This window comes from Haemaphysalis longicornis, unplaced genomic scaffold, assembly GCF_048455015.1.
Source record: "Haemaphysalis longicornis isolate Haplotype H1 unplaced genomic scaffold, Haemaphysalis longicornis Haplotype H1 scaffold_10, whole genome shotgun sequence".
NCBI classification, from domain to species: domain Eukaryota; kingdom Metazoa; phylum Arthropoda; class Arachnida; order Ixodida; family Ixodidae; genus Haemaphysalis; species Haemaphysalis longicornis.
The window spans coordinates 109,397,623-109,425,423 of record NW_027526204.1 but is presented as its reverse complement, the minus strand read 5'-3'; the positions used below and the strand labels follow the sequence as shown (position 1 = coordinate 109,425,423).

The window sequence follows — 27,801 nt, the reverse complement described above, 5'->3', positions numbered from 1 at the left end:
AGCCAAAATGGCCTTAAAAGTGTATATATTCACGTTTGATCTTTAGTCACGTTTGCTATCGACTGTGGTAAACACGACCATTTCCGGTGTAAACTGGCTGTCGGAAAATTTTGCGTTCCGCAGACGCAACAAAGTGCAATACATATGCAGTAATAGCACAATGTTTTCGCAAAAATCAATAGTAAGGCACTGCGTAACGCGATTATTTTGTGACTTAAGAGACAAACGAGTAGCTTAGATCCGAGAAGATTTCAATTTACGTAAATGTTTTTCGTTACGTCACCTCCGGCGGTAGTTCTCGTTGTCTTCTCTGGAGACTGGAAGGCGACCATGGGCGCGCTGCGATCGCTTCGAACTCCACAAAGCGGGCGCAACTGGCACGTGTAATGGCTACGTGCGTCCAGTCACAATAAATCTTCCAAAAGACCGCTGCATTGACGAGTAGCGAAATCGAATCCAGCATCCTCCGATTTCCCGAGCCGCCATGGGTGCCTACCTCTCCGAACCCGTGACGGAAAAGTTCTCCTCAGACGAGTCGGGGACCCGAATCTCGTACGGCGCTTCGTCTATGCAAGGCTGGCGCATGAGCCAAGAGGTAAGACCGTCTCGAATTGTCCTCGCGTCGAGCTGGATTTGACATCTGTGGCCGTAAGTCAGCAACACGCGGGTGCTTGACAGTTCCGAAAACGTTGACCAGTTCTGGAGACGCAAGCAAGCATTTGCCGGATTCGGTCGCCGGTATTGGCGGGATGCCTCTCATGGAAATCATTCAATGAAAACTTCGGGCTGCTTGTGACTTAACAATGCGTGTGAATGTTTTCGTTACCTATGCTCGCTGGCGGTTGGCCTTAGCGCTCACTACGCCCGTTCGATGTGAACTAAGCACGCATCGTATGGCGCGTTTTTGAACCCCCTCGACTCCGCCCACGTTGTTGATGTAAACAAACCTGATGCCTGGCTTTTGACTCGTTTCCTTTCAGGATGCTCACAACACGATCCTCAACTACGATCAAGACACATCCTTCTTTGCAGTCTACGACGGCCACGGAGGTGAGTTCTCGCGCGATCATGCAGCGTTAGCTGTGGAACCGACGTAGCGTATCCCGAACTGCGGTAACCGCTCATTTGTGCTTAAAAAGGAGAGGGGCTCCAAAATTCCGGTGTGATTAGTAAGGCTTCTCGGATTACCGGTATATTCGCTAAGCGACACAGAGCTTGAGCAAAAAGCTCGCCGTGGCATTTTAGACTCGCGCGCGCTGCAGTGAATAGGCAAAAGTTCCTACAAGAGTTGAGCTCGTAAACGCTAAGCAGGAGATTGCTACAGGAATTGGGTTGAATTCGTGTAGAATAGCAGATTCAGAATACTGCATTCGACGCTTTGCGCCGTGAATTCATGCTTTCTATTATTTATTTATTTTTTTGTATTCTAGCCTGTAGCGGCAGTTTGCTGGGTTCCCTTGAAAAGTAACTAATCAAAGCAACACCATGTCTAATAAGAGGCACGTCTTCAGTCTCTCTTGGTTTCTCTGAACACATTGCGTCCATGCAGTTGTTTTGCTTACGTTCTGCTGGACTGAGCCAGGCTCTGCGTTTCTGAATACAGCGGTGATGGTCCATTGGCTATTTTCTTGTGAAAAAAAAAAAAAACAATTAGCTTGAAAGTTTGTGAGTGCAATATAAGGCACCATGAAACATTGCTTATTTGTGTTGGCAGCTTTTATTTTCACTTTACACAAGCTTATTATTGCTAGACAAAAAGTTCCTTCTTTTTGACCATTTGTCCGTGAGCAGAAAATTACGTAATTTTCTTTTTAATTTTCTGCTCGCGCACAAATGGTCGAGTAGAAGGAACTTTCCATCTAGTGATCAAGTAATTTTCTTGTTGGGTTGTAACGTACTGCAACAAAACCTGTAGTTGCTTTCGTAATCTCATATTTGTATGAAGAAATATGTGGGTCTATTAGGGAGCACTTAACGCGGAGGGGAGGGGTGCTGGTTGTCAGAGGAAGCTTTCAGACTCAGTAGATATGCGAACATGTGCTAATGTTCCTCTTGTATCAAAAGTATTGTTCACAATTTTCATTAGTCCATTCTACAAACTGATGTTGGAGTTGCCCAATGTAAATCCGAGGCAGTAGTGCCTTTAGAGGCTGCCAGAGACCTGTGGCTGCCAAATAGGATATGGATATGCAGCTGCTGATATAAATAGTACACACACTTTACAGGGGCCAGAGAACTTCCTGATTAATAGAACGGTGCAAAAATCAAGTCCAGAACAGAATGAATGTTGAGCGTTTAAGAAATAGAACATTTCAAAAGTAGAGCCTGAAGAATATCCTGGTACACTAACTACTACACAGTTGTGTGTAATTCGTTAACTCTTGAGACAAGGGGGACCAGCATGCATATGCAGTTGTGTCTGCGTTTGTATCTTGGACAAATCTCTTCTCTCTCTCTCTCTCTTTTTTTTTTCCGCTTTTTTTAATCTATGCCATTAGAAAGCCAATGTGTCGGTTCCTGCGGGGAAAGTTTTTCTGAATCGCAGTGCATATGATGTGCTCTTGATTTTTAATGTTCTCAAATGGAAACAATGGCTTGCTGTGTGGGATAATAAAATGGGAGTGGTGGGGAAAGGGTCCGTTGTCAGACCCGGCCCGAAAACGCAACACGGCTGCAGCAGTCCGCTGTTGGGACACGCCCGACTTGGGTGTTCAAGGTTACATTTCGCGGTTTTGCTCACTGCGATGCGCCCGCATTCTTTGCATACATGATGCGCCATCTCTTGAGGGATGAGTGAACTTTGTTTGTTGGCGTTTTATTCTTGTTGCAGTAGGCTGCAGCACAATGTTCAGCACGGACCTTCTAGATTCCAGAGCGTTTTCATGTGTGTGGTATTCACTGAAAAGCATGGCCACTTTCTCATCTCGTGCATTCTACTGTGGTGCACTTAGCGAAAGCGACTATGACTTCAGTGAGGAAGAGAATTGCTTGCCTCCATCAGTTAGTGATGGCAGCGATTTAATAGAGGCGAGTGATGAAGACCACGACGGCGCTGGAGACGGCATTGTGCGGATCATTACTCTGTGCTCTTGGCATTTTGTCGAAAGACAATGAAATAGCGGCAAATGTTCTAGCGTCTAGAGGTTTTCAGTGTCAATAGCTTTATTTGGAGGCGCACACATCTGCAGAATCGTGGTGAAAAGAGCAGAGAAAATCTGCAGTACCGCTGCAACCTCATCCAACAGCTTGTGGGTGATCTGAGGGCTTGAGCCAAAAAGTGGGGCCCATCTGCGCGTATGGAGTGCGAGGACAGGCCAGATGGGATGAGCCATTTCATCTACGAGCTCCTAAACCGAAGGAGCAAGGACTGTGCTGTTTGTAGCTATAGACAAACAAAATGAGGCAGGAGGGAAACTGTTTTTCTGCAAAACCTGCAGTAACAACCCTGGCCTGCACCCAGGAGAATGCTTCGAGCGATTTCACACGCTGCTCAAGTATCGTTAAAGGAGTTCCAAGCAGAATGAAAGAGAAAAAATAAATATCCTGTGAGTTTTTCTTTCACGGTTTGTGTTTTTCTTCGCAGCGCGAGAAACTGGAAAAATAGCTGTGGAACAGAACGGCCAGAAACTGGGTAAACGTTGCGGACTGCGAAGGGTTAACGGGTGGAGGCAGAGACCGGGTAGAAAGGCGGGGAAGGAGATTAAATGGAAATTGAAGCATTAGGAATTATCATAATAACAAAGGCAGACCTGGAGCTTAATTTTCACAGTATGTAGTGCAAAAAACAGAGGCATGGGGGAGGGAAGAAGGTGTGGCACCCATTCTGCCTCTTGCCTTGAGTATGCCCTCATCTCTGATTTTTAAAAATCAAGCTGTGAACCCATGTGCCTAATTCGAAACTCCTTCTGCAGGACTAGGACTGGAGAGAGCAGTGTGATCTCTCGTGAGAAATTTAGCTGCGTTTTGTAGTAGAGGTGGGGCAAAGAAATATGTTCCTATACTCGGATACGAGTTAAGAAGGACAATAGCTGGTATCATTCCGCTGAAGCGACGGATGCTTATGTCACTGCATGCGGCGTTTTGAAAAGAGACTGCGCTTAATGTGTTACATCGTCCGCTTTTTCTAACTTTTGTCGTCACTGCAGTAGTTTACGAGCAGAGTAAGTCCGAAATATCACGGAAACCACTCGCGTCACGTTCAAAATACTCGCAGTAATGCGTTTCTGTGCACCGCGCCAAGGAAAATCCAGCTGCGGTGATTAGGTGCAGGGACGATTCCCGTAGTTGTTCTTTGGTTCTACCTGAGTATAGTCGGAAAAGAAAAAAAAAAGGGAAGAAACTGCGTGAATTTTGGCACATTAGCCTGTCAAGGTGCACGCACATTTGTGTGGAGGGAAGAGGGATACCGTGGTGATTTTGCCGAGGGATGCTCCACTGTAGGGGTTCCTCACTAAGGGGGTTCCACCTTAGGAGGTTCCTTATTAAGGGGTTCCACCTTAGGGGGTTCATCTTACGGGATTCCTTATTAAGGGGGGTTCCACCTTAGGGGGTTCTTCATTAAGGGGGGTTCCACCTTAGGGGGCTCCTCATTAAGGGGGTTCCACTGGTTGCCACTCCACCTTAGGGGGTCGCCTAGAATAGCCCTCCCCGCCTTGCAGGTGCGGAGGTGGCCAAGTACTGTGCCATGAAGCTGCCCGACTTTGTCAAGACGCTGACGTGCTACCGGCAGGGGCGGCTGGAGGAGGCGCTGCGCGAGGGCTTCCTGCAGTTCGACGCCAGCCTCGTGTCGGCCACGAGCCTCAGCGAGCTCAAGGCCCTGGCGGGCACCAGCTCGGACGACTCAGGGGAGGTGAGCCCCGAGGAGGGCGAGGCCGACATGCTGCACGCCGAGGCCACCATGCCCATCGAGGACCTGCTGGCGCGCTACAGCGGCAGGGCCAAGAAGAAGGAGGAAGAGGGGGAAGCGGGCGAGGGCAGCGGGGCAGCGGAGGAGAAGGCCGAGGAAGGGGGCGCTGGCGGCAGCAGTTGCGCCGCCGAGAAGGCAGAGTCTGCGAGCAAGGAGAAAGTGGTCAACGGCGAGTGCTCGCCGGAGAAAGAAGAGCACAAGGCCGACGGCAAGGGTGAGTGCGGGGCGTAAAAGGACTGATATCCGTGCCACATGTTCACAAAAAATGACATTAGGTGTTTAACGCCTAAGATACTGAATGACATTATCTGGGTGGGCCGTGCTGCACGCGAAAACGCAAAGGCATTAAATGTGCTAGGCGTGGCGGCGATAATGACCAAAAAGGGGAATGCACCAATATTGTAGACGTTTTGTATTGCAAATGTCTTACAAAGGTCAAGATTTTTTTTTTGTTTGTTTGTTAAAGGGAACGTTATAAGAAATGTTTTTTCTTTTTTTTTCTAAAAAAGGGTGTGAGCCATTTCTAGAAGTGGCTTCAGCAGCTGCCATCACCTGCCAGCGGTAGCCGAATCTGAGAAATTCAAAACGTCGAGTAACACGATGTTTTGCCTTTCGTCGTTGTTTTAGTGAACTTCTTCAGAACTTCGCCACCAAGAGTGCACAAAAAAATAGCCTTATTTCGTAGTTCAGCGACATTTCCGCATCAACACTCTGGTGCTGAGGTCGCGAACATAGCACATCTGTAACTAATTGAAAGCACAACTCTGAATGGACAAAAGGGTTGTTGGGCATAAAAAATGTGGTGGTGATTCAATGCATGTTCATTTTACTCATCCAGAGTTTTCCAGAACTAGTTTACAAGGTACTTCGAAACAAAATGCTTAGTACTGCAACGCAATAAATTTTCTCAGCCGGGGAATGCGAAGGCAGCAAACCATTGTTGTGCATTCAAAATGGACTACTGCCATATTGAACATATAAGAGTCAACACCTAACATGCAGGAGTGACATGTTAGGTTGAGGCATCGAGCAATACTGCGGAACAGGTCATATCTAAGTTACAGGCCAAGTGCAGGGAAAATTATGACCTCTTGAAAAATACATTTTCAAATCGTCACACCAAAGAGAGTGGAGAGCGCAAAATGTGAAATTTGAAATATGCTCAGGCGTGCTGCAAGCGACTAGCGAAAATAGGCAATAGGAAAATAGGACTGAGGAAAACACGGCCGTTACTATCAGGGGGAGGTTACGTCACAGTGTCTCATCAGCCGTGGCGCTATTTTAAACGTTTGTTTAGCCAGGACTTCCCAGAGCTATCATGTCGAAGTTGCTTTGGCAGTGCTCACTGCACATTGGAAATGAGTCTGGCCAAGTTGAAAATTTTGCTGTCGTTGGCCTAACGACAGGGACTGTGAGTTGTACCAGGTACAACTGCTTTGTGCGATAGAGTTCGCGGCTTGTGCCTTATTGCAGTCTTGTTAAACAAAAAAGGTTTGCTGCCATCACCGAGAAAATGTGTTCAAAAGGGTGGATTTCAAATCACCCACTCATGGTGGTGTGGCTAGGGCACTGTAATCTACTCGAGGAACAGCCACAAACAGGCATTTAGTACACTTACCTGATATTGCTGTTTGATACTGGAGTTGAGGTTTGAAATTGAAATATTGAAGTTTGATATTGCTGATCGAACCCCGCAAAACATAGCAGGTCATTTCAGCATGTAAAACCACAATGCCAGGTAACAGTGTAGCCATTGGCCAGTTCTTTATTGATTTGGGTGATGAAAGCGACTAGAATTAGATGGCTTGAGATCACCCGAACCTTCACTGCCTTCTGCGAAACGGGGGCCGTGATTTGTTCAGAATACTGTCAACTTCAAAGGCTATTGCGCTGTTGCAAGAGCCGCTCAAGACGTGACGTAGCGTATCCTAATGGTGTTTGCTTCCGAGTGCTGTCGATTTCATTTAAATTGTTGTAGTGTAGCCATTTGTTAATCACCTTCTGGTGGTGAAATAACTTTTATAAGAAACAAAGCCCACAAAACTATTTCGTATCCCACCGCTTTTGTCGGCCTCAGCCGATTGTTCAAATTAGACACAGCACCACCAGTTGAGTGTAAGAAAGTCTGACAAGTTGCAGTTTTTTTTTTATTTTTTTTATTTTTTTTTTCTATTTCATTCATTGTGTAACTCGCTCAATTGAAGTTCAGGTCAAAATTAACCTGGATTTTATTCCGATGAAGAAGTTTTCTTGTTGGCAAAAATTGGTACATTGTCTATGGTTTTTGTTTGAGGTGACCTCTGAGGTCAAAATAGAAGTTTCATTTGAAGGATTGCTTTGTTGGAATAACACTGGGACCACTGCTAATGCAAGCTTGACTCAAATAAGCTGTATAATGAACAAACCAGAGAATGGGCATAAAACTCGCCAGCTACTTTGGTAGAGCTTTGATGCTTTACCTGTTACGTTGCAGTGTTTGGATGCTACATGCAGTCAGCATAACTGCTACCTGTCTTAGGTACCTGCCTTCAATATGTCATTGGTGCAGCATCACAGAACATGCCATACAGCAGGAGAATTCAAATTTTGGCTCTAATTGACATTTTCCAAGTGAGGAAAAGTGCTAGTAGCGGCGTTGTCAGGAGCACAACTGGGGGCTCTTTCAACCACGGTTGCTGGTAAAGTACACTGCTAATCACGGAGCACGCCCATGGTGATACCCTACCAGGCTCGGTTGACTTGTAGATCGCACTTCCTTTCCTTAAATTGTGGCGCGAAGCTCACTCCTTGTTTTCGCTGTTGAGGAATTTTTATGCGTTTCCCAACACCAGTGATAGGCTGTCTACTGACTCAGCGATTTCGCAGTCTCTATTGAATCAGTGGCAATTTAGATAAGAGCTAGTCCCAAAAAATAATGGCAGCACCTCCACGCGCATTTACAGGTGTCTTCAGAAGTATTTGCAGCATTGTGTGGTGAATTTGCAGGAATTTATTCTTAAGGAAACTGCCTGGTTGCATTGTTGTGCATTTAAAGGAGTCCTCCCTAGTAGAAAAAGCTTCCTGTAAACCGGTAATGGCTGTCATGAAGCCAGTGAGATAAATATTTTGTGATATTTGCCAATCCCTGTTTCAATCACTTACGACGGCGCCTGTACACATAGAGCACTTGGAAAAGGTTCGTTGTTGAATTATCAGGGAGTAAAGCATTGTTTGCTGCTTGGCAGGTGCTGAGGGTGCTATAAAACACCAAATCTTTTGAAGTTGTACGCTGTCTTCGTGGTTGCTTTTAGAAATCGCAGGTGTAAGAGGATGTGAAGTTGCTTGCTCTGCTCTGACAGTTTATGTTGTCTTCTGTTTTCCTGTCATCGCACAGCTGCCGAAGCGGGAGGCTCGGGCGACAGTGGTGCCAGCAGCTTGGCCGCTGAGGCCTCCCCGTCGGGTTCCTCCGCTGGCACTGCCGTGGAAGCGACAGCGTCAGGGCGGAGGCCGCGCCGGGCCTGGAAGCCGTACATGGCCCTTGTGGCGGACCACGATGCCTCGTCCGACGACTCGGAGAGCGGTGAAGACGAGGAGGAGGAGGATGAAGAAGAAGAAGAGGAAGAGGAAGAGGAAGGAGATGAGGAAGATGAAGAGGAGGAAGAGGAAGTGGAGGACGACGATGAAGAGCAAGTATCCTTGCACACGGTCGCTGCACTGCATAAGGGGGAAGGCTGGGCGTAGCGGGAAGCTATACTCGGTTACAACTTAAGAACAGCAATGGAAGTTGCTGCTGTGCTTCATCACCACAGCCGTATGTTACTCTGCACGCCGCAAGTAGTGCGTTACTGGGAATATTTTGAACATGGCACGATCCTTTTCCGTAATTTTCTGTACTTAATATGCTTATAAAATACCGCAGCGACGGCAGACGAACTAGGCGAGGAAAGGCAGACGATAACACGCATTCATAGCATCTCTGTTTTAAACGTGCGCGCCCGTTGACATCCGGGTCCATTGCTTAGGCGGAGTGATACCGTATATGAGCTACAGTCTAGTCCACTTATAACAATATCCAAGTGCCAAGGAAATCTGGTCGTTATAACTGATAAGTGTTATAAGCTGGTTGCGAAATAAACAGGAACAGAGCTCGAAACATTTTATTTGCATGCCAGTAAGGTCGTGCTACTACTAATTTGCAGAAAAGAAGCCACAGTCGGTCACCTTTGTTCGCCACGTGTAAAGCTAGCGCAAACCTTTTCCAAGAGCATCCATAGGTGCTTCACCTAGCTGAGGTAAATGTCCTTGGCGGAAACAAAGTCCCCGAGGGACTGTGTCACGCATTGGGCCTCCTATGAAGACACTACCTGAGTAGGCTGCGCAACAGCGTCATTAGAGTCATCACTGTTGCACTTTTGGTGCACAATATAACCGGATTCAATCGTTATATCCGATATCCTGGCACTGGAGCATTGTAATAAGCGATTTATTTTACCATAGAAAGAATACAAATGTTGACGGTGCCATAGCTGTTCATCGTTATATCCAAAATATATCGTTATAAACCGTATCGTTATAAGTGGACTCGACTGTATTGCCGTTCTTAACTTGTTCCCGAGTATAGTCACGTGTTTCATCATGGCCGCATGAAAACAGTGCAAAAGCAGTCTGTGTAGAGTTGCTGAAATGTCAGTTCCGAGCCGGCATTAGTCATGAGTTTCTGGCCTTCTTGTGTGTAGCTGTGTTGTGCCTGCACTGTTGAGTTTGTGCAGCTGCATCCTCCAAATATGTTTGCGTAATCCAGAAGGCTGACCAATGAGTGCCCAGGGGGATGATGTACTGCTCTTGCGGAATGCAAAGTTGCAAGTGTTGTTTATTTTGGAGTGCTGCTCTTAAAGGCCAACTTCGCTCAAAATTTCGACCTCTTGAAAACACTATTTCCATATAGTCTGCCAAAAAAGAAAGTAACTTGCAAAATACAACAGCTGAAATACGCGCATGGACGCCGCAAGTGGTCAGCAAAAATCGGCGATTTTGAAACTGAAATCGAGGAGTGCGCGGCCATTGAAGTAACGTTGCAGCCGTCCAGCGAGCGGCCGGATGGTCAGCAGCTCAAGAGCAAGCCTGCGTGCAAGCGCTACGCGCGCATGGGGCAGCAAATGGGTGAGGTGTTCGCAGCAGAGCTTGACTGTTTCTCCAGCTACGTGGCTGGCCAGAGGAAGAAGCCCCCGTCGGCTGGAACATCACAGGCGCGTCGTGGCTGTTTACGTGATCCGCCGGCAGGTGCCACATGGTCTGCGGCGGAGCTTTTTTAAATGCTTCTGACTGATTAACGAGGCGTTTCGCTGGGCTACCACTCGTGTCCCAGCTGATTTTGGGGTACTCACTACACATTAAAAATAAATTTAAAATAAATTTGGTCGAGGCGAAATTTGAGTGCAGTTGGCCTTTGAGCATCCATTCCTGCAGCTGAGTGGCAGCAGCGTAACCAAGCACTTGGTTGGTTGGTCAAGGGGCAGAAAGAAAGAAAGCCAGCAGGGGCGAACATAGCAGAGAATGAATGGCGAAGAGAGTGCGAGGAGGAAAGAAAAGGATGCTATACTCGGTTACAACTCAAGAACGGCACCACCTCAAGTAGTGTATCACTCCGCCAAAGCGCCGGACCAGTGACGTCAGTGCGCGCGAGTTTTGAAAGGGGTTTGCTATGAATGCGTGATATCGTCTGCCTTGTCTCACGCAGTTTGTTTGTCGTCACTGGAGTCGTTTACAAGCATATTAAGTCTAAAAAATCACGGGAACGGCTCACGCCATGTTCAAAATATTCCCAGTAACGCCCTACTTGCGCCGCGTGGAGAAACATCCGGCTACGGTGATAAGGCACAGCGGCAACTTCCGGTGCCGTTCTTAAGTTGTCACCGAGTATAGTATGGCGAAAGAGGATAGGTCGCACAGTTAAGTGGCTGCTTGTGTGTTGAGTGGTGTCTGCTTTTTTGGCGAGCAGTGAATGTGACCACCATTCCAGTTAACTGGTAACACAGCGCTCCATAAGCAGAGGCCTGTCTGCAAGGGCTAAGAGCTGGTGCCAGGGAAGTCTGCAACTGTGCATACTTGTATTTCACTGCTCCCATATGCTTCGCCTCAGTACATAGAAAAATTAAGACGACCTAAGAGCTGTGCTGAAATTGTGCATTAAAAAGTGGGAATGTCATAACCCCCCCCCCCCTTTATTTTTAAGGTAGTGCAACTCTGAACTGTCTTTGGCCTCAAATTGTATGTCAGAAAAAAAAGAAGCCGCCGTCTGTTAGCTTGAGCCCTCCCCCACTCTGGAACTACTTTTTTGTTAAAAGTCCGGCATTCTTTCTGCACTTCAGACCTGGGGTTTTATTTGCGAGAACGGCAGATAGCTCAATGTCTGAGGGGCCTAGTCCAACGCCTACTGTGTGCCATTTGTGCACGTGTTACAAATGTTCTGAGTGGTGCCGAGCTGACTGTGGTAGGGAGGAGATTTTGCTTGAGGTGTCTCAACAGCAGGGCTAAAGCTTCGGGAGCGTAATGTAGTTCGGGAAGAGGTGCATTACTGCCCCCTATTAAAAAAAGATTGTAAAATAGGCATTTGAAACAATGAAGTCTCGCATCTTGATAGTTTTTGTCGGTTGAGCTAGTGATAGTATCTGGAGCACCAGGGCATGGTGTCACCTGTCTCGTTTTGTTTGCCATTCAGTGGACACACACACTCTTGATGGTGATGAACAACACAAGGGTGATACGAACTACACCAGTGCATCTACTGTAATTCGGTGTGGCTACACATTATGCATGCCACTGTTCACAGGTGAACCAAAGTGTTGAGGATAGAGTGTTGCTCTTTTGTTCCGGGCTTTGTAGTTCCTTCTCCGATACTGACACCGATAGCCTGATGGTTACAAGGCCCCTTCTCTATTCTGTTTCAGAGGAGACTGTTCGGGCTGGAGTGCACGGCTGAAGCGGAGACTCGACCAGCTCAACACCCTTCCAACTGCAGACACTGAGACGGTGAGGCTGACCACCAGTTTCTTTGGTGGCTTTCAGCTTGCTTGAGCGTTGCAGTAGTCCAGGTATTTGCTAGGGATGTGGGAGGGCTGTTGGAACGCACACGTTTGTAGCAGCTCCCTAGAAGCAGCCTTGAAATGCCACACTGGGGTCGAGCCACATGGTGAATGGGGTTAGTCGTCCCGCTTAGCTTCAGGGGGGCATGGCTCTTAAAACTATTTCTTTTAATTTTAGAGTAAACTCTGTGTAACTTGTCAGACTTGCTGTTTTTCCCCCACTGATTTCAAATGTGGCATTATTTTGTTAGCTGGCCAATTAGCTCCCAAGATAATTGGAGATAGTTAGCCATTTTTGGAGGAACAATAGACAAAACTGTGTTGGTTGTATAGTTGCAATCTTTACATTTTCCCACACTGTGAACTCTGGTGAGTGCAATAAAACAATCAGTTTTTTTATGCACCGCGTTGAACTAATTTTACAACTCATTAAACTTCAGTGTTTGAAATGGGCACTCAAAATGGTGCCTTGCCACTGGTGCCACCAAGGTTTAATGAGCCGTAAAATTAGTTCCAAGCGATGCATAAAAAAATGATTGTCTTACTGCACTCACCAGGGTTCATAGTGTTGGAAAATGTGAAGATTACAGTTTTATGACCAACACTATTTTATCTATTGTTCCTCCAAAAATGGCTAATTACCTCTCACTATCTCGGGAACTAATTCACCAACTAAAAAATAATGCCATATTTGAAATCAGTGGGGAAAAAAGCAGCAAGACTGACAAGTTTCACAGAGGTTATTAGAAAATTAAAAAAGTTTTTTCAAGAGCCCCCTTGGGGGCACACTGTTCTTAAACCGAAAAAGGTTATTTTTGCAGTTATGATGATAAAAATTGGGGGCCGTATGAGTTCTTCATTCTGATTTGTAAATATAAAATTTGTTTTTGTGTAAGACGACCATATTCAAGTTTATTTGGATTTTTTGACAGCCTTTGTAAAAAATACTGCTGGAGGGATGCAGCTGAACAAGGGGCCAGTGAACTGTGCACAAACCAAGGAGTGCAATGAGAGCAACAGTATCATTATATCTGGTCTGTAGCAGAAGTTACGACCGTTTAAAGTTCGGGCCTGGAAGGTACGTGGCAATCAGAAAAGCCGGTTTTGCCTTCCAGGCCCGAACTTTAAACGGTCGTAACTTCTGCTACAGGCCAGATATAATGATACTGTTACTCTCATTGCACTCCTCGGTTTGTGCACAGTTTACTGGCACCTTGTTCAGCTGCATCCCTCTAGCAGTATTTTCTACAAAGGCTGTCAAGAAATCCAAATCAACTTGAATATGGTCATTGTACACAAAAACAGATTTTATATCTACAATCAGAATTAAAAACTACATATGCCCCCAAATTTTTATAGTTATGACTGCAAAAACACAGTTTTTGACCAAAGACCCTTAAACAAATCCCTTGATGCCATAGGAGGTCGAGCGTTGTATTATTTTCAGCACTTTTTGTCGTAATTCTCTCCACTTATCTTTGGAACAAATGGAAGTATATCTCTGTGTGTTCCATTGGTCCATTCTTGTCATTCGATTGATTTGAACCACCTGAAGGACGCATCAGTGTAGAAAATGGCGGACGGAGTGACACCGGTGTCGCTTCTTTCCCCACTCGCAGGCTGGCTACGACAGCGGGTGCACGGCAGTTGTGAGCCTTGTCCGCGGTCGGCAGCTGGTGGTGGCAAACGCGGGAGATTCCCGCTGCGTCGTCTGCCGCTCCGGCCAGGCCCTGGACATGTCCTTGGACCACAAGCCGGAAGACGAAGCGGAATACAGCCGCATTCGTAACGCCGGCGGTAGGGTCACCAAAGAAGGCCGGGTCAACGGCGGCCTAAACCTCTCGCGAGCCATAGGTGGGTCACAATGTTGTTTGGGTCAACCGACCGAGCTGTGAAACACTGTCTTGGGATGATTGTCTTGGTACAGCTCTTCTTTTTCTATGTTGTTGTTTGCCATGGTAAAATACTTTGTCAGTTGTCTGCTAAATTGTATTGAGCCTGGACTCAAATGGGGTGGAAATAGAACAAACAAGGTAGACTTGGCGATTTTAATATCAGTCATCTAGAGTAGCTGACTGAACACTTTTTTATTAAAGGGGCCATGGAGACAAAACGCAAGTTTGATTCATTCGAAAGATTGCTTCATTAGAATCATACTGACACCACTTTTAATGCACACTTCGCTCAAACAAGCTGTGTAATGAGGAAGAAAGGGCATGGCTACGCGACCCACTAGCTCATTTCCCGCAACAGAACCTATGATGTCATATGCCTAGCTGTGCGATTGGCTGAGGCCGGCAAAAGCAAACGCAAACTAGGCAGGGCTTATAAGCTTGCAGAATGAGCCATTTGTGCCTAAATGTAATGCATATTCATTTTGCAGCAGTAAGAATGGTGGGGTAAACAATGAAAGTTTTGAAAATACACGTAAACATGGAAGTACCAATGCTCACACGGCTGTTGGTACTGGGCGCACTACGCTTGTTTTAGCTGCGCAGCAGTCCACCTCTTTGGAGTTGTCTTACACAACACTGGCAGATTGGCGTAAGCGACATTGTCTTACGTAACCCTGTTATAATCAACTTGCAAAAAAAAAATCTAATTGGAGATTTGAACTCGGCACAAAAAACTCCATAATTCTGTGCAGTTTCATTAAACTTGGGGAGTAAATAAAAAAATAGCTCTAAGACCAGCCTGCCCTTTTAAAGAGTACCTGGTGCTGTGCATGAGTTCTTGGCCTATCCGTGTGCTCCCAGCACAGTAATCATGTGCAAGGTGCGTGATTTGGTGACAGATGCAGAGATATTGTGGCCGTTAGCACTGGCAACATCTTGCTCCTCCTACAGTTCATCATCACACACAAATTACCTCTTCGAGAAATCAGCTACCCCTCTTGTCAATGCAACGGCAATGGGGGAACGCAGAGCTTTCAGCAATCAAGTCCAGCACCGGACGAACCAACCCAGACTCGAGCAACTGTTTCTTATCGGGACAGTTTACTGCGCTGCGATTGGGCTCTCTAGGGCTTTACTGATACGGGCAGTCCATGGCTTCCCTTAGCACTCAACCTCCATTGTCGTAAGATGGAGGGGTGACTTTTCTGTCTAATTTTGCACGTCCATGCACCCCTCTCTGAATCTAAACTGCTTTGACCATGCCACAATAGTGCAATCGAATAGACGTCGGCTTCATAAAGCGAGTATTCCAGATTCTATCCTGACCATGTGAAGCATTTTTTCTTCTTCTTTTTCTTCTTCTTCTTCTTCTTCTTCTTCTTCTTCTTCCTCCTCCTCCTCCTCCTCCTCCTCCTCTTCTTCTTCTTCTTCTTCTTCTTCTTCTTCTTCTTCTTCTTCTTCTTCTTCTTTTTAACTTCATTCTAGATTATCATCACAGTCACATACCTGCCAGGTTTCCCGAATTTTTCGGGAGACTCTCGAATTTTCATGGTTTTGTGCGATTGTACTACCGAAACAAAAATCTCCCGAAAACGCACCCGTCTTCGGCTTAATCCTTTTCCCAGTATGGCCACAATGCACCGGAGGTATAACTGGCAATCCAACCCGACACTAATTGGCATCGTTATCAGTGAAGTGCTCAAAAAGCATAGTCGGCCATGCGCAGACGGTGAACCTGTTCGTCCCATTGTTAGTTTACTGTTTATACAAACGCAGCGCCATCGCCGCTTTCATTTACGCACAAGCACGGCCGTTTTGAAGATTTAGCAAGTCTCCAGTGGTGTAGCTTGTTGTTAGTTTAAACGAAACAACAAAACAGTTCAGTTCCTGCTGTTTTGTATTGCGCTTGCAGTACTATTTCCAGGACTTTCTGAAAAGGGCGGCGTTAGCAACGTCGAACATTTCAGTGGTGTAGCTTGTTGGTAGTTTGGGCAAAGAAACAGTTCATTTCCTGCTATCTTGTAAGTAAATAAAAAAAATGTGTGGAAAGTTACCCATTCTGTTGTTGCTACTACCCCCCCCCCCCCCCCCCCCCCCCCCCGCCTTCCCCCGCCCCCCGGGAAGATCTCCCTAATGCCATCCCGGCAAACCTGGCAGGTATGCAGTCAGAGTTGGGTAAACTACATACAGCATCCCTGTGAGGCTGAAAGCTTCACTTTAATATGTTGGGAATGGCAAAGTTGTGAAGAGAAACAGTGCGCTTGCATCGTATGCCGTGGTCTTGGGCCATTTTGTTTTTATTTAATTTTATTTGCTTCATACACGCAACGGGAGGTAGAGAAATGCAATTGTGACATCATCCTGTTTGGTGAGTCCACTAATGATCACTTCCAAAGTAGCAAGTAGATGTTCCAAAATCTGCAATCTCGGAGGAGAAATAGCAGCTGGCAGGAGCAAGGCAGTCGAAAAGGCGCAACGTCAAAACGGGGATGACAGCTTGAGAAAAACGAAGGCAAAGCGTGCAGCAACGGTTGCTGATTTAATATCTTCAGCTGATGCCTTTTCTGATGTAGCAGGAGATACCAGCGACGTGACATACATTGTGAAATCGAACAGTCTGAGGAAAAAACAGCAGAGAACACAGAAAACTTGCAAACACCAACCAACCAAGAAATAAAAAATAAGCTGGGGTAGATTACAAGAACTCGTTAGCACTTTTTATTAAGTATTGTGCACTGATGTTATTGGGAATTGTGCTATGAACAACTTACATATTGTGTTGAAAAAGTTATACGTACATAAAAACCTCGTTGATCAATAAAAAACAAAAATGCGAGGGAGAAACTTATAATCCAGGACAACTTACTATCCGGTAAGAAACGTACTATGGGGACGTTTGTGAACCCGAGAAGTTCACAGTTGAGAGCATAGTAACCGGAAAATCATATGTACCGAGAACGTATCAACGGGATTCCACTGTATTATAACAAATGGCGGATAAAACATGTGCTTTCTGGTTCTTGAAAGTCCTTGAAAACCGTTGAATTTTTGCCTTCGAAGCCTGTATGAACCCTGCCAGTGATTTTTGGGTTGCTGCCGACCAGGTTTACATTAGGGATGGGCGAATATTCGGTATTGTCGAATATTCGATCGAATAGCTCTCTATTCGTTATTCGCTTCGATCCGAATGCAGGTATTCGATATTTTCGAATTATTCGATGCTCCCGAATAGGCAGCTAAAAGCCAAGCTTTTCGGTCAAGCTTTCCGAGAGTTACCCCAGGCTTGGCCCAAGACCCACCAACGCGGACATTTCTATTATCAGTGCCGGCACTGCCGAGTTGCTGCCTTGCCTAGAGGTTCGACGAAGCTCTCGGCCGCCAGCACACATTAGGTTAAAAAAAAAGGCGGCACTGAAACGACACCGCTCCGAACATAGTGGCACCAAGCCAGCAGACTTGTACAGGCCGCCATTTTGAATAGGCATGCCGCCATTTTGAATAGGCTCGCTCAGTGCGGCAGTACGCCTATGGGTACGCCGCACTAAGCGAGCCTATTCAAAATGGCAGCCAGCCACTTGCGCTTTGTTTGGCTACGGCCGAGGATACTAGTGGCTACAATACTTCTTTTTTTAGCGGAGCTCCTAGGCGGCGCTTAAACTTGTGAATGAGTAGAGTTCCTGTATATAGCTCCCGCAGGGAGCTAAGAGTCGCGCGACCCTTTTCCACGCGCCGCCGTGATTGCGACACTCCGGTTATCCACGCCGCGCAGAGAAGCTCCCACTACGGCTGCGCCGCAGCCGCCGACGCGGGCGGCACCACGCCCCGCCCAGGAACAGCAGCAGCAGAAGCGTGAGGCGCCGCCGACCGAAGCGCCCCCACCGCGCGTCGGCCGCCGTCGGAAGCGTGGCGGCGAGGCTCCTTCACCCGTGACGGGCGGCTTTCCCGCAGCAATCCGGATAACAAAGATGGCGGTCGGTCGCGCAACTCTTAGCTCCCTGGGGGAGCTATATACAGGAACTCTATGAATGAGCAGCCGGCGGAAACTGCTGCACCTAGAGCATGTGGCGCAACAGGCATTTCTTCATGAAAACTTGTGAATACAGCAAAGGAAAGCTGTGTGTAAGATTTTGCAATAAATGTTCAACTGGTAATAGTTTTGCACAATGCTGTGCCTACGTGAGTTCTAATTATTAGAAAAAATTGTGTACATTAGTCAGGTCACAAGTTGCTCATTTGTCTTTGTGATTTGCAATGTGTACTATTCGAACTATTCGATTCGAAATTATTCGACCAAATCACTATTCGCTTCGAATTCGCTTCGACCCTCAAAATCTATATTCGCCCATCCCTAGTTTACATTTAAACAAGTGGTCAGTGCCGTGAACTTTTAGTTATTAGTCAGCACTGATTTTTAGCCGGCTTTTTTTCTCTTGGTTCGTTTTGAAGCTGTAACTTTGTTCATCAGGTTGCCCAAATGTCAGTTCTTGTAGATGGAAGAGTTTTCCGGGCTGAAAGGAGTTGTCGTATCGCTGTGCTGAAGCGAAACTCGGCTGACTTTCCTTGATAGGTGACCACGCATACAAGCGGAACAAGGACCTAGAGCTGAAGGACCAGATGATCACCTCCCTGCCCGATGTCAAGACCCTCGAAATCGACCCGGCCACCGATGAGTTCATGGTGATGGCCTGTGACGGCATTTGGTGAGTGCTGAGAGAAAGGGTGTGTGCATGCGTGCGTGCGTGCGCGTGCACACATTGAACCTGCTGTCCAACGGACCATTTATTTTGCAAGCACAAGTGTAGCAGAACCACCCTTTGTAAGCACGTATGAACTTTTCTTAGAGGGAAACATGTCGCGTATCTATTCAAATAAGAGTGTACGGTTTTGGGACAGAGTACTGTGCTTTTGTGGGCTGTTCAATTGCACAGTTTGTGTAAAACCAGGTCTTTCTTTCTTTCTTTCTTTTTTTTTTTTTTTTTGAAAAAAAGTAATTAGCAAGAACATCCCCATGAGAAAGGGAAGTTAAGTTTTTTTTTTTCCCCTCAGTGATGACAGTACTGTGGCAGTTGGTGCTGTGTAAAGCCCGCCCTTGTTTCGTAGTAGTATGTGCATTTTGTCTTGTCGTGCCGTTCCTGACAGGTCCCCCCTTTTCTTCTCCTGCAGGAACAACATGACGAGCCAGGAGGTGGTGGACTTTGTCAAGCATGAACTGGACAGCGGCAACCACCAGCTCTCTGCCATATGTGAAAAGGTGAGCGACTGTGGCGGCAGCTTGCACTTGGGGATGTATACATACGGTGGAACCCTGTTAATATGTTTTTCACCGGTCCGGGAAAAGAATACGTAACAGCTGGGAAAACGTAACAGTGAGGAGAGCCACGAAAATGGGCCGGCGTCTAACTGGCGTCGTTAAATCACCCCCTATCTAGAGCTCCATTGTTGCCAACTTGGTTTCTGCCCGTTCTGCCAAATGTAGCGGTCTTTTTTTTTGCATTTTTTATGTGCACATTTAGTGTTGCCAAGAGCAGTTAAGATGGACGTCAAGTCATGTTAGTTGTCATAAAATCACTGTATTACTCGCTCGCCGTCATCCTACTCGTGAAGGTCGAGAACAAAATCGGGCGTCATGAAATCACTCGCTCGTACCACTCGTTCGCCGTTCCGACCGTCTGAATGGGTGGTGTAGAAAGCGCAGTGTATAGAAGGGCGGTGTAGGACTGCCGCGAGTGACGGTATGGGTGGTGTAGAAAGCGTCGAGAGTAGCAAGGAAGGAGCAGCAGACGACGAGCCGAGACCGAAGTCAATGCTACCGCAGCGCCAACGCCTAGTCGGCAGCAGCACTGGCCCATGCCGCAGTAATGGAAGGCCGCGTTCTTTGCCAACTGGCCTAATCTAAAAAACGCTGCACGGCGCTAACATCACGCACTTCCGGCGTTCCGAAATGATCCTTCTGTTGTAAGCTCAGTGATGATCGTGATAGCACTTTCGACAGATGGCCATCTAGTGACGACATCTCCAAATACAGTTAAACCTCGATGTAACGAAGTCGGTAAAATTCGTAATTTACTTTGTTACATTGAAATTTCGCTACATTGAAATTCGCGGTTATAATGGAGTGTTCATCCCGTGAAGCGTTTCCTGAAAAAGAAAACGTGGCGCGCATACACGGCCGGCGCACTGTTTCTGTTTCTATCGGTGCTTAATCGTCTACGCGGGCATCAGCGTGATCCGCATGGAGCGTTTTCTTCCCGAAAAAACGCGCCCCGGAAGCCACAGGCGCGCTGACGCAGCCGCGGAGACCACCCGCGCGATGCGGGTAGCTCCAGCGACCGATTCTAACCGCTCGCTGAAACGCAACTCGAGGGGCAAACGAGGGGGGTATGCGAGAAAAAAAGCGGATAACGTGGGCGAAATTTTCACTGTAAAATGTACGTCATACGCGCCGCCTACGAGAGCGCCCATCAAATATCCTTCGCGGCGGCCTTATCGTCTAGCCAGCCGGCATCCCCGAGCGCTTCGAAGCTCCCGCCATAGGGTGCGCGCCTCCCCATTGGCGAAACTGGTCAGGCTCCTCCCACTGCTGCGCGCAGCGTGGCGCAGCGCGAGTCACTTCCCGCCGCCGGCACGCAATCGCGGACGCCGGTGTGAAAAAAAAAAAAAAAACGCGCGTGCAAGGCTCATAAAGATTCACAAATGCTTGCTGGGACGACGAAACCCAACAAGCATGAGCGAACTCGAACGAAGTGCAAAGCGGCGGCTTGCGGCGGCGGCGGCGGCAACGCCGGTGGCTTAGGCTTACCACCGCGGAGGATATTTGATGGGCGCTTTCGTAAGCGGCGCGTGTCACGTTTTACAATGAAAATTTCGCCCACGTTATCCGCTTTTTTTCTCGCGCGCCCCTCTCATATGCCCCTCGAGTTGCGTTTCAGCGAGAGGTTAGAAGCGGTCGCTGGAGCTACCCGCATCGCGCAGGTGGTCTCCGCGGCTGCGTCAGCGCGCCTGTGGCTTGCGGGGCGCGTTTTGCGTTTTTGCAGGGAGAAAACGCTGCGTGCGGTTCACGCTGATGCCGATTAAGCCGTAGACGATTAAGCTCCGACAGAAACAGTGCGCCAGCCGTGTATCAGGCCACGCAGTTTGTAGGCAAGGGACTTAATCAAAGACTCCGTGGCTGGCTGCATCCGCGGCATTGGGCGACCCGTGTCGCCGTTCGCGTTTTATTGGGACCCCATTTCGGCGCTTGCGTCTCCCAAAATCTACTTCTACAACTTAAATATCGTGCCTCGTTCTCCATGAAACTTCGTTACATTGAAATTCCGGCAAACGGGACTTCGTTACACAGAGGGTGAAAATACATGGTGTGCATACACTTGAAGTTACAAAAAATTCCGTGTTTCGTTACATCGAGGGTTTCGTTACATTGAAGTTCGTTACATCGAGGTTTAACTGTAGCTTGCGGCTTCTTTTAGCCACTTCAGTAACAAAGTCTAGCCAAGACTCGTCAAAAGCCAAAATGGCGGTGCCCAAGCCGCTTCAGAGTGCCAGGTTGCGACGCATTGAACGGGCCCACAGTTGCGACGTTACAGCGGGGTTTGCAATACATTATATCCTATGGGAGCTATGCCAGGACTGATGGCACACAACGAAACAGCCAGGAAAACGCAACAGTGAGGAACACAACAGCGGGGTTCTACTGTATATTACGAGATATGGAAAAGAGAGAGCCTCTCACCTGCAGCCAACATGGTCCGACAGATCAGTCGGGCAGTTCCTACAGGCCCTGTGCCTACGAACAATTTTCACTACCGGCCTAAAGACTGGCGTTGCAAAGTTTTGTTTCTGTGCAGACACACGCTGCAAGGCTTCCAGCAATAATTTTGTAAATATCGGGGGGGCCTATCAACCTGGAAAACAGGGAAACCCAGGAATTCTCAGGGATTTTGAATAGTCTGGAAAAACTCGGGGAAAGCTCGTGGAATTTGTGCTTCTATCGGGGAAAAGTAGCTGTACTTTATAAAGGACGCGAAATTCACGGTAATGGTGGCTCAAGTAACAGCAAGTCAAAAGTGGACAGCCGTTGCTGATGGCGCCGTCTGTAGTCGCTGGTTCCAATGAGAACTCGCTTCGTACAGCTTGCAAGTCACCCCCCACCCCTTTTCCAACCCCCTGTACGCTCCCCTTGTGTTCTGGCTTGTTTCCCAGGTTCCTGAAAGGCGGAAGAAAACAATGCGCGCCGCAAATAGCTTGTTGTGGCTGCATAAGGGCAGTACAGGGGCAGGGGCAGTAGTAGCTTTCAATCCCATGCTGGAACACCTGGTACCATCTGCAGTGGTTTCTAGTTAGTTGACGCACGCTGCGAATCTTTGAGTTGTAAATCTGGCGTAATGATACAAAAACATTTCTCTTAATTTTCAACTTTAAAAGCTTGCAGCTGTGTTCAAAATAGGTCTTAAGTATCAAATATAGACATTGTACCCCATTCTAGGAGTTGCTTTTAGCTGCAAGCTGTGGTGTAGGTGGCACCACTAACCCTACTAACTCGCTAACCTTTAACCTAGGTGCCTGTTTTTGTGTGTTGTTATCTATGACTGTTGTAGTTCTGTCGAAGCGACAATAAAAGCAGCTTAGCGCTCAGGAGCGCTAAATTTTTTTTTTTTTTTTCTTGGTTTTTACCACTGTAGTGACAAAGACACACAAGCATGCTTGGATGCATATTTTAGAGAGACCAACTGACTCTCAGGTGGCTTTGCGGAGTGGCACAGCCATCAGGGCCGCTAGATTGATGGGCCCACAAAAATCCAAAACTTGGTGTACAGGCGTTGATGCATATATTGAATCATAGCTTAGGAATGAAGGAACAATTCGCATATCTTAGAATTCCTAGAATAATTTTCAGGCTCAGTAAAATCGCCTGTTTGTGTTTTGTGCATACTTTTTTATGCTTTGTTTTTATTTCGTTGAGGAATAAGCTGTCAAAAATTACACCTTTCACAAAACTGCTGTTTTGTCTTTGAAAGAGAAATCTATAAACTACAATTTCATGCATAGCAAAGTTAAATGTGCCCAGTAGCTCAAGAGAAAAAGAAAGTTTTCTGGGGGCACTGAAAATCAGCCATTTTTCCGCGGTTGCAAGAGAGTTAACGTCAAAGTAGCGAACTTTAATGCAACAAAAACTTTATGTAATGCCATGCCCAGTCAACCACCCTTTTAAATTACCTTCAATATAATGAAACAAATGTTATGGAACTTTAACATAGCGAAACGTCTGGAAATAACATCGAGATAAATTTTACAAGGAAGGGCAGTTTCTCATATTGGATGCAGTATTTGTGGCAAAGTTAATGATAACGGGAGGTTAAGTGACGTGGGCCTTGCAAAGCAGCCTTGGTGCTTTGTAAGGCCCATGTCACTTAACCTGCCATTACTGCTTTGCAATGACCGTGTTTTGCAAAGCATGTGGTCATCGGAGGCCACCAACAATGCAGACCATCGCCAGAATGCCTGCCTGGGCGTTCATAGCTTACTCTGCTTGTTGCTATCTTCTTGTTGTTTCTGCTGTCTAGCTGCTTATCTGCTTTCGCCATCTCTCTTGTTATTGCGTTCCCTTGTCGCATTTTCTTTGTCAGGGGCCCTCCTGAGGCTTGTTATCTGCTTTGTATCACCTGTGCTACGGCCACAACCTACCATCCCACTACTGCAGTTAAAACAAAAAGGATAGAGGGGGAAAAAAACGCACACTGCATGGTGCTAGTTTAACACTTTCGTGACCGCTGAAAAATGTGTTGTTTTTGGGTAGTCCAGGAAATTTTTTTTCTTGCCACATAAAATGATGGATGCTAAAGTGAAAGTTACGGAATAATAGTGGAATAATGGGGCTTTCCAACAGTAATAATGTCAAACAACAGATGCATTATGAATTTTATCAAAAAAAATTATAAAAACAAAGAAAAAAATTGATCATAACCTCAAGGCTACTTTGCACACGGTAGACATAAAAAGAATTTGAAATATACACCTTGAACATGAGACTCTTCTAGGATAATACTGCAGAAATGAGGTCTGTAAGTACAAAAGTTATTTACATACAAAATATAAACGTGAACAGCCACGCGCTGCTCCGGAACGCTAAGCCAAGGTCAACTTCGGGCAGTCCTCGTGGAGAAAACTCGACTCTCTGTGCAGCCGGCGCCAAACGGTCTCGCCCGAGTGTAGTCAACACCCTGCAAATAAGAGCTGTGGCCTATAGAACAGGGCCGGGTCTGTTTACAACATTGCGCACCTGCGATAGAGCTACTGGTGAACAAAGTGAAACTAACCGGCGCACACCTGGTGATGGTTCAGGGCAACTTGACGCCTTTTGCTGTCCGTACCAAAGTTTCACAAATTGAAGTTGTTTTCCATGTCTGTGCTGCTCAGATACATCAGAACCCGTTGAAATTCATCGTTCGCGCGAAGCGGCAGCGACACCGTAACTGAAACCATGTGAGCTCCCCGCTGGCGAAGAAGCTTTAAAAATCCTCTCCTCCTCCTAAAATGCTTCCTCTTTTACCATTTGGATAGCGTTAGCGGTCCAGAAGCACTCGGAGAGTGCCAAAATTTGAATTTGTATCCATCGATAGCATACTATCAAAGGGAATAGGTGCGGTCAGGAAGGTGTTAATCACTGTTCTTTTTCTATGTTGGAAGCAGAATGGAGGCAGTTGTTGTCAGCCCAAGTTTTAGGACATCCGATCAGGTGACACGCACAGTACTGTGCAGGCCTGCAACTTTTGCAACGATCAGCTCCATTGAACTTGCCAAGTGGCTAAGGCATTGCGCTGCTGAGCACGAGGTCGCGGGTTCGATTCCCGGCTGCGGCGGCCGCTTTTCTGATGGAGGCGAAAAGCAAAAACGCCCGTGTGTACGAGATTTCGGCGCACGTTAAAGATCCCCAGGTGGTCAAAATTAATCCGGAGCCCTCCACTACGGCACACCTCATCGCCTGCATTGCGTCGGCGTGTTAGACCCTACAATCAATCAAATCAATCATTGAACTTGCCTAGAGAGAGCGGGTAAGAGGGGAATGGCCAAGTTAGTTCTGTCCAGCAACTGCCTTCTCTCATTGCGGAAGCTAACACTCTTGAGTTACTTCCGAAGCTGTTGTGAATGAGCGCGTACGAGTAGCACGTACACCGAGGTTGTTTGTCCATACTAGGCGTGCATTTCCAATTTTACGAAATTTCGGCATTACGAGGTGAAGCGCTGATTTTTAAGTGCTTCGTTATATCAAGGTTGAAGGCAATATCAGCTCTCCCAATGGAGACAAGAATGTTGCGATTTGCGTTCCGAGACAGGTGCAAGCCGGGAACTTCCAGTGAGACTCGGGGAACGTTAACTAGACTTGTTGACATGCCTCGTGCCGCTCCCAAACCGTCCTAAAAAATACCAAACCACCCTTGTTTACGATAGGAATGCTCAGAATTTAGCTAAGAGTACAGTTTATAGTAAAAAAAAAACCACAGGTTGGAGAAAGGAATTCGCATTGCCGGGGTTTGAACCCACACTGTTCACTCCAAAACTGGCTGATGCCCCTAGGCTACTGGGATCGAACGGGGGAGTTTTTTTAAGTGCAGAGCACTTTAGGGGCTCGCCTTGTTGTCGTAGCTCGCTCGCTGTACCCAAGTAGAGCCACACGGCATTCCGCTGTTGCGGCGTAACCCAGAGGCTTCAAAAGCCAAGCGGTTTATATAGTCATAACCGTTCGAAACTCGGGAACCTCTAGCGCTTATCATACATCTCCCTGTTGTTTAGCGCAAAGAAAACTGCAGGTACATTTGAGGCAGAATAATCTTAATTAACCTAACCGGCAGCGCCCGCGTTTGTTTAGTTAGGAACACTCGTTGGGTTGGTTTCTACGATAGTAAGTGAAAAAAAGTGGCACTGCAACGCCGGCACGTGTGGGAGGAAAAGCAAGCACAAAAAGAAAAGAACTCCCGCTGGCGCAGTTTCAGGCAGGGGCCCGGCACGAGCACTGCGAAGGCGGGAAATTTTAATTGCGTTGGGAGGCAGCAGCGAGCGGATAACGGCGCCACAGCCCATTATGGCGAATCACTGCTCTCCACTTCCGACAGCTTTCACATTGAGCGGAACGGCTTCAATTTTGTGTATTATTTCTTCTTCCAGCTCTTCGACGTATGCCTCGCACCAGACACCAGCGGGGATGGCACTGGGTGTGACAACATGACCTGCATAATCGTCCGGTTCCACCACGACGACAACAAGGACGGCGCCGCCAACGGCAGCAAGGGTGTCAAGCGGCCCATCTCCTCTGTTGAAGAGGAACCGCAGGAGGAAGGCGCGGCGTCCAAGAAGGAAGCGGCTGAGGATGCGGCACCGCCAACAAAGCGATGCCACGTCGGCGAAGCGGCCGTCGCTGATATCGAAGCCACGCCCAACGGTGCCAAAGCGACAGAAGTGACTGACACATAGAGTCGCACCTTTTGCCTTTATTTTATTTCCATTTTTACCCTCTCTGCAAGTTTCGAGCCGTCTTAGTGCTTCTTAGTGCCCCAAGGTGTGTGCGTAGTGCGAGTAAAGTTCGTGCTGTGGCTAAGTGTTGGTGCTTTCTTGGCGAGAGAAGGTGAGGGGAGAGGCATTTTTCTAAGTCTGTTGACCTCAGCCACTGTGACGGTTCGCTGTGACGTGTCGTGGCAGTGTTGTTCTTGTGGGGCTCTGCTTGCTGGGAAGGAGATGCGCTCGGTTCTTGTTTTACGCAATGGTTCTTCTGCACAAGCTGTGGCGCAAGTTTAAGCCACTCTGGTCCCGCATTTTCAGGACAACTTTTCACTGAATTCATCTGTAAGAAAAGCTGGAAGGTCTGCTAGACGTTGAGTTCGAATGCGAATACAGCAAAAGTTACTTAGGTTGCCATCTGTGCAAGCCGATGGTAGTACTCCACATAAACTGAGTGTGCTCTCTTGATTTGATGAAATTGGTGCATGCAGCTAGAATCAAAAGATGTGTGGAATCAAACGAATCGTTTGGGGAAAAGCGTACCTGCCCTGCCTTTCCAAACACTCTCTCTTTCCTTTTATTTTTTGATTTCCCCGCAAACAATGAAATTGCGCATTTGTACACCGGACCTCTTTACAGGGTCCACTTCGGTGAGAGCTTTCCATGCTTACAACTCGACCTCTCTATGTATCGCTCGTCAGTACTGAGCTTTATTGGTGCACGCGTTGTGTAGAGTAGCCTGCTTTAAAGTCACGTGAACTGTTTTACACTGAATTTTTATGGAATTTTGGGGAGCTGCTGGTTCACTGCTGCGTACACTTGTTTGAAAAGAAACAGAATTTTTGTGTTTCCCCTATTTGATTCCTATTGCATTGCCATGCCATTAGGTTTGGGCCTATATATTGCGTGGATGCGATGTACTGTGTAGACAAAGTTGCGCTGCTGCTGATTCACGATGTCCTGTTGGTAGGAAATGTTTGACGAAGCAAACTGCACGGTAACGGAGTACCATTGGGCGTACCGTTGCGTAAACTGGTACTGACAAGCCAGCTGACAGCCTCCACCCATCCTCATCTCGGAGTTGTGCTTGCTTGTACGGCAGACATAATGTTCTCATTTCTTTCAATAGATGCACCCAATTTGAGTGCAAAGAACATACTTGTACATATCTCAAGATGTTGTTGCCAGGGTGTCCTCTTTTTTTTTTTTTTTTTTTTTTCCCTCCTTCACATTTCCCTTCTCTTGTCTCTCTTGCAAAGTCCTCTTGGTGTTCACACAATGCGCTTGTAAATAATTGCTGCTGCTTTCCAGTCGTATTCTGTTCAGCAGGCGTTGGAAAAAAGGAAGTGGTGACCTGTTGTGTTTTTGTTAACCTCATTGAAGGACTGGTGTTTGCTGTATCATAAAACATTTTTGTTAGAAATTGTCCGGGCACTGCTGATTTGTTATT

General features: G+C 47.1%; 1 protein-coding gene across 1 annotated transcript; it reads left to right on the top strand.

Annotated features, from left to right (window-relative positions):
* Nucleotides 1-314: 314 nt before the first annotated feature.
* On the top strand, nucleotides 315-27,567 carry LOC144159108 (protein phosphatase 1G). The gene is made up of 9 exons (XM_077690394.1): nucleotides 315-595; nucleotides 981-1,050; nucleotides 4,659-5,120; nucleotides 8,280-8,571; nucleotides 11,833-11,914; nucleotides 13,587-13,821; nucleotides 18,430-18,562; nucleotides 19,026-19,113; nucleotides 26,022-27,567. Exons 1-9 carry the CDS (start codon nucleotides 485-487, stop codon nucleotides 26,325-26,327), a joined length of 1,779 nt encoding a protein of 592 aa, XP_077546520.1. The 5' UTR covers nucleotides 315-484; the 3' UTR covers nucleotides 26,328-27,567.
* The last annotated feature ends 234 nt before the right edge of the window (nucleotides 27,568-27,801 follow it).

Bases quoted from the DNA above. Each gene is read 5' to 3' on its own strand.
- LOC144159108 (XM_077690394.1), top strand. From the start codon at position 485: ATGGGTGCCTACCTCTCCGAACCCGTGACGGAAAAGTTCTCCTCAGAC. The intron at 8,572-11,832 runs GCAAGTATCCTT...ATTCTGTTTCAG, and splicing joins GTGGAGGACGACGATGAAGA to AGGAGACTGTTCGGGCTGGA. The intron at 11,915-13,586 runs GTGAGGCTGACC...CCCCACTCGCAG, and splicing joins CAACTGCAGACACTGAGACG to GCTGGCTACGACAGCGGGTG.